Genomic DNA, 6,285 nt, shown 5'->3' on the forward strand with positions numbered 1-6,285 from the left:
AAAAAAAAAAAAAAAAAAAAAAAAATTTGAGAAAGAAAGAAAAAAATGACCAGTTGACGTTCGTAGCCTTTCCAACTCGAGCTATTAAGCCCTAGGAGTGTCTCTACACTTAGCACCCTAAAGCCATCTGGTTTGGGAGTTGTTGGCCTAACGCTTGTTACAAGGGTTAGTTAGAAAGCTTAAGGGACTTAAACATTGCACGGTCATTCAAAAAAAATTTAACTAGTAATAAACATGGTTCGTTGGAGTTCGTAGCCTTTCCAACTTGAGCTATTAAGCCCTATGGAGTGTCTCTACACTTAGCACCCTAAAGCCATCTGGTTTGGGAGTTGTTGGCCTAACGCTTGCTACATAAGTTGGTTAGAAAGCTTAATGGACTTCAGCATTGCACAACCATTCTATGTTTCGCTTATGTGTTGAAATAAATTGTTAACAAGCAACAAAAGTTGTCTTGAAAATAAAATCATGCCTTAGGGACTTCATGTAAAAGGGAATTCATTGATTTGAAAACTTGTGCCTTGGAATTGGACAAGAAAGTAAAAGCCGCATGTGAGAATCCAATTCACTTTCACTGGAGTTTGAGTTATTTCCATTTAAGAGATGACAATTGAATTATTTATATGGACTATGATGTTGATGCATGCATGTTGAAATGGTTTTTCCCATTTTTTGTATCAATGCTTCATATATGCAAGGTAGTTTTCCCAATGACCCCATCTCCAGTTTTTGTCTGTTTCAAGTTGTATTTGAGCTATGTTTCTATCTCATTTTACCATGGATGATATTTTTGTAGTAGCATGCCCATGGTTGTCTTTTCTTTATGTTTTTCATTGTAGTTTTGCTAAGGGACTAGCAAAATGTAAGTTTGGGGGTGTGATAAGCGCCGAATATTGTATATTCAAGCGCCCTAAATTACATTAACAAAGTCCAGTTATTAATTATTTTATGTATATTAACTCCATTTGCATGTTTTTATGCATTTTCAGGTTCATTGGCCAAAATGGAACAAGAATAAGGCCTTGTGGAATTTTGAGCAGCAAAAGGTGCCAATGCTGAATTCTGGCAGCAGTAGAGCCTGGACTTTGCTTGCCATTTTGACCTTCCAAACTCGAGAACTGGACTTCCCTCATAACATGAAAGATTTAGAGCTCCGAATCAGATTTCCAAATCTTCAAGTGGTTCATCATTCGGAGTTCGGAGCAGAGAGTTATGATCTTCACAACAGAGGTGCGCAGAACTGCCTAGCAGCACTGATGTACTGCCTTTCTCCCCATTTTCGACCAACCAGACTTGAGAATTGGGTCTTCATCAAAACATGAAGTTTTTAAAGCACTGAATCAGCTCTCCAAATCTTCAAACAGATCGTCATTCGGAGTTCGGGGCACAAAGTTATAGCAGTTTTCCCAAAATAGGTCAGCGCTGAGCAAGAGGAGCATGTTGCACATTGCACTAAGTTAGAGTGCTCGAGATCACCAAGCGTGCGCTCGAAAATCAGGCAGAATGCCCTTCGGAAATGGCTCATTTCAGCCCACTTGCACATTGGTTTTCTCAATGCCATCTTCCTTCTTTATGAAGTGGTTGGAGGTGTTCCTTGGAGGAGAGAGGGTATTGTTGGAGCATAAAAGGCTACCCAAAGGCCACATATGAAAGGAGCTTCATCTTTAGCAAGATAGAGGAGAGAGAAGAGAGCAAGGAGAAGGGTGTTCTTGAGTGTTACAGTAGGAGCTCGAAAATGGAGATGAGGATGATGCTTCTTCCTTCTTCTAGCTCACCAATGGGCAACTAAACCTCATCTAGGGAGGTGATGAAACCCCTCCCTTGTAAGCATGTGTTAGTATAGTTTATTTTTGGGGATTACAATGTATTTTTGATAGTCTTTCCATGGTCAAGAGCCTCATTTTTGTTGTAATGAATGTTGAATGTTTTAAATGATTATTGTGAGTTATTCATCTTGTCTTGGATGGTTGCTTTTCTTAATCATATTGCTTGCACTTCCATGGTGACAATGGAAGTTAGATCATGGAATGGTTTTAATGGCATGGAGTTGGAGAACCTAGATAGTTCATGGCTTAGGGTTTCCCCTTTGATGGGCTATACTTGATTCTTAGCTTTATGTGCATTCACCATTTAAATTAGGGCTTGATAATCCTTGGCTTAGTAAGCATGTTCTAAGCTACATTTTAGTTTAGGTAGTTGATCATGTGAACCTTTGATGGTTTATTCTTGCCTTTCTAATTAAATGAACTTCTTAAGGATATTATAGCAACCTAGTATTGTTATGTATCATGACTTTCATATATGTTGTTTTCCCCTTAAATTAATCTTAACCTAGCATGTGTATAGGGATGGAGGTGGATTCATTTCCCTAGCCTTCTTTACTTGTACTTCACTCCCTTGAATTCTTGTAATTTATTGTTTTATGCATTTTTAATTTCCTAGCTTAAGTGACATCCAACAAAACCTCTATACACCCTTCATCATTCTAAGAATGATTCTAGACATTTAGGTTGTATTAGACTAGCGCAGTCCCTGTGGTTCGACTTACCCGACCAATAGCCCTATTTTACAATGATTCGTGCTATTGCGAAGGTTGATGTTAATTGACCAACCGATCACTACATAGGTTGGTTAGAAAGCTTAAGGGACTTTAGCATTGCACAACCATTCTATGTTTCGCTTATGAGTTGAAATAAATTGTTAACAAGCAACAAAGGTTGTCTTATAAATAAAATCATGCCTTAGGGACCTCATTTAAAGGGGAATTCAATGATTTGAAAACTTGTGCTTTGGAATTGGAAAAGAAAGTAAAAGCCGCATGTTGAGAATCCAATTCACTTTCACTGGAGTTTGAGTTATTTCCATTTAAGAGATGACAATTGAATTATTTATATGGACTATGATGTTGATGCATGCATGTTGAAATGGTTTTTCCCATTTTTTGTATCAATACTTCATATATGCAAGGTAGTTTTCCCAATGACCCCATCTCCAGTTTTTGTCTGTTTCAAGTTGTATTTGAGCTATGTATCTATCTTATTTTACCATGGATGATATTTTTGTAGTAGCATGCCCATGGTTGTCTTTTCATTATGTTTTTCATTGTAGTTTTGCTAAGGGACTAGCAAAATGTAAGTTTGGGGGTGTGATAAGCGCCGAATATTGTATATTCAAGCGCCCTAAAGTACATTAACAAAGTCCATTAATTGATTATTTTATGTAGATTAACTCCATTTGCATGTTTTTATGCATTTTCAGGTTAAAGTGCAAAAAGGAAGCAAAAATGATGCCTTGTGGAATTTTGAACAAAAAGGATGCCATTTCTGAATTTCTGGCAGCAGTGATCCTGACTTTTGTCACCATTTTCGACCTAGCAAACTCAAGAACTGGACTTCCCTCATAACATGAAAGATTTAGAGCTCTGAATCAGCCCTCCAAATCTTCAAACAGATCATCATTCGGAGTTCGGGGCACAAAGTTATAGCAGTTTTACCAAAATAGGTCAGCGCTGAGCAAGAGGAGCATGTTGCACATTGCACTAAGTTAGAGTGCTCGAGATCATTTTGCGAGTGCTCGAAAATCAGGCAGATTGCACTCGGAAATGGCTCAATTTCAGCCACTTGCACATTGGTTTCCTCAATGCCATCTTCCTTCTTTATGAAGTGGTTGGAGGTGTTCCTTGGAGGAGAGAGAGAGGGTGTTGTTGGAGAATAAAAGGCTACCAAAGGCCACACATTGGGGGGGGGGGGGGATATTCTAGCAAGATAGAGGAGAGAGAAGAGAGCAAGAAAGGAAGGTGTTCTTGAAGCTAACAAAGGGGAGCTCGAAAATTGGAGATGGAGTTCAAGCTTCTTCTTCATTCTAAGGCTCCAATGGGTAACTAACTCTTCTTCTAGGGAGGTGATAAAACCCCTCCCTTGTAAGCATGTGTTAGTATAGTTTATTTTTGGGGATTACAATGTATTTTTGATAGTCTTTCCATGGTCAAGAGACTCATTTTTGTTGTAATGAATGTTGAATATTTATAAATGATTATTGTGAGTTATTCATCTTGTCTTGGATGGTTACTTTTCGTAATCATATTGCTTGCACTTCCATGGTGACAATGGAAGTTAGATCATGGAATGGTTTCAATGGCATGGAGTTGGAGAACCTAGATAGTTCATGGCTTAGGGTTTCCCTTTGATGGTCTATACTTGATTCTTTGCTTTATGTGCATTCACCATTTAAATTAGGGCTTGATAATCCTTGACTTAGTAAGCATGTTCTAAGCTACATTTTAGTTTAGGTAGTTGATCATGTGAACCTTTGATGGTTTATTCTTGCCTTCCTATTTAAATGAACTTCTTGAGGATATTATAGCAACCTAGTATTGTTATGTATCATGACTATCATATATGTTGTTTTTCCCTTAAATTAATCTTAACCTAGCATGTGTATAGGGATGGAGGTGGATTCATTTCCCTAGCCTTCTTTACTTGTACTTCACTCCCTTGAATTCTTGCAATTTATTGTTTTATGCACTTCAATTACTAGCTTAGTGACAAACCAATCAAACAAACCCTTATTACCCCTTATCATTCTAAGAACAATTCTAGACTCTTAGGTTGCCATAGACTAGCGCAGTCCCAGTGGTTCGACTTACCCGACCAATAGCCCTATTTTACAATGATTCGTGCTATTGCGAAGGTTGATGTTTAATTGACCAACCGATCAAGTACTACTCTTTCGTCTTCTTTAGCCAATACAGAGGAGACCCATTTTTATTTACATGATAAAGGCCCTTCATGGATTGACTGTTTATGTTCTTGTTGCCTCTACAATGCATAAGCAATTATGCAACCTTCAAGTATGACTCAAGAATTCAGTAATGCACCTACTTTTGTATCCAAGTTGCGTTGCTTTGCAGATTCTAGGTTTAACAATTTGAATTCAGATGGGTGCGCTTCTGTATTGGCCAATTACTTATACTTCGATGGGTTTGGGGGTTGGGCTAGTGAAACAAGTCGAAGTTTGTTAGTTCATTTAGCTTGAATAGTCGAAGTGCTTCGAGAATTTGGAAATTCTTTATTGATTTCAATAGTGCCATTAAGTTTCATTGTGAGAAAATCCGACTTGGGTTCGCCTCTGTCAAAGTCGGTTCTGGGAATAATAATGGATTGGGCGAAGATGGCTGTGGTGTTTTGGAGGATTGTGGATTGCCCTTGAATGGAGTGGGGTCCAAGAGTCTGAAAAAGGTGCTTATTTTGATGAGTGACACTGGTGGTGGTCACCGGGCTTCTGTAGAAGCCATTAAAGCCGCATTTAACGAAGAATTTGGTGATGAGTATCAGGTTAATTTTGATGGATTAGTTACAATTAATTTTGAAAAAAGAATAAGTGGGTGTCTGTCTATAAATGTTGATTTTTGTTCTGTGCTTTTAAAGTGTGTGTGTTGCAGGTGTTTGTTACTGATTTGTGGACAAACCACACTCCTTGGTCGTTTAATCAATTGCCAAGAAGTTATAACGTCTTGGTGAAACATGGGTCTTTATGGAAAATGACATATTATGCTTCTACTCCGTGTCTGGTGCATCAATCCAATTATGCCGCAACATCGACATTTATAGCTCGGTGAGATAATTCTCTCATCTTTAGTTACATCACTCGTTTAATGTTACATGACGAGCCTATTTCCAAGTGTTTAGAAAATGGACTTTTTAATGGGAGAGGTCTCTTCGCAAGGTCAAAATATGAATGTGGTTTCGGAAGCCTTTCTAGTCAAATTTACATTTATATAAACCACTACTACAACTAATGAAGTATAGCGAGTAGGGATCGTCCGCAGGGATTATACGTGTTAGAATTTAACTTTGACTCTAATGTATCATAAGATTGCAAAAAGATTTGATGAGATGATTAAACTACTTCACTTAATAAAAATGCAATTAAAATAAAACTAAATTGAGATAGGGATTTAAGAGATATGAAGAAAGGTCTTGGGGTGCATTGGAATCACCACCAAGCTCGTTCACCAAACCACACACTTTCAACTAATTTGGGGAAAACATTCTTGTGAACAAAATGCAATTACCAATTGCAATATTAAGCATGGACCATCAAATTAAAGAATGAATTGTCTACCTAAACTAAGTGTAGCACAACCTATCAATTATAAGCATGACCCATCAAATTAATCACAATTGTAGCACACATCAATCTAGAGAATTATGGAATTTGCAATAATAAGCCATGGAATATCAAATCAAGTATAGATTGTCTACCTACCTATAAGCATGAATTAAATTG

The 6,285-nt window shown here is 37.6% G+C and overlaps 1 protein-coding gene across 1 annotated transcript; it reads left to right on the forward strand.

Moving 5' to 3' along the window:
* The first annotated feature begins 4,848 nt into the window (after window positions 1-4,848).
* On the forward strand, window positions 4,849-5,614 carry LOC132281318 (monogalactosyldiacylglycerol synthase, chloroplastic-like). Its single transcript, XM_059783033.1, has 3 exons — window positions 4,849-4,976; window positions 5,081-5,330; window positions 5,438-5,614. The coding sequence occupies exons 1-3, from the start codon at window positions 4,849-4,851 to the stop codon at window positions 5,612-5,614; spliced, it is 555 nt and encodes a 184-aa protein (XP_059639016.1).
* The last annotated feature ends 671 nt before the right edge of the window (window positions 5,615-6,285 follow it).

This window comes from Cornus florida, unplaced genomic scaffold (genome assembly GCF_030987335.1).
Source record: "Cornus florida cultivar Cherokee Brave unplaced genomic scaffold, ASM3098733v1 CherokeeBrave_3.0.0_Hap2_Chr11, whole genome shotgun sequence".
NCBI lineage: Eukaryota > Viridiplantae > Streptophyta > Magnoliopsida > Cornales > Cornaceae > Cornus > Cornus florida.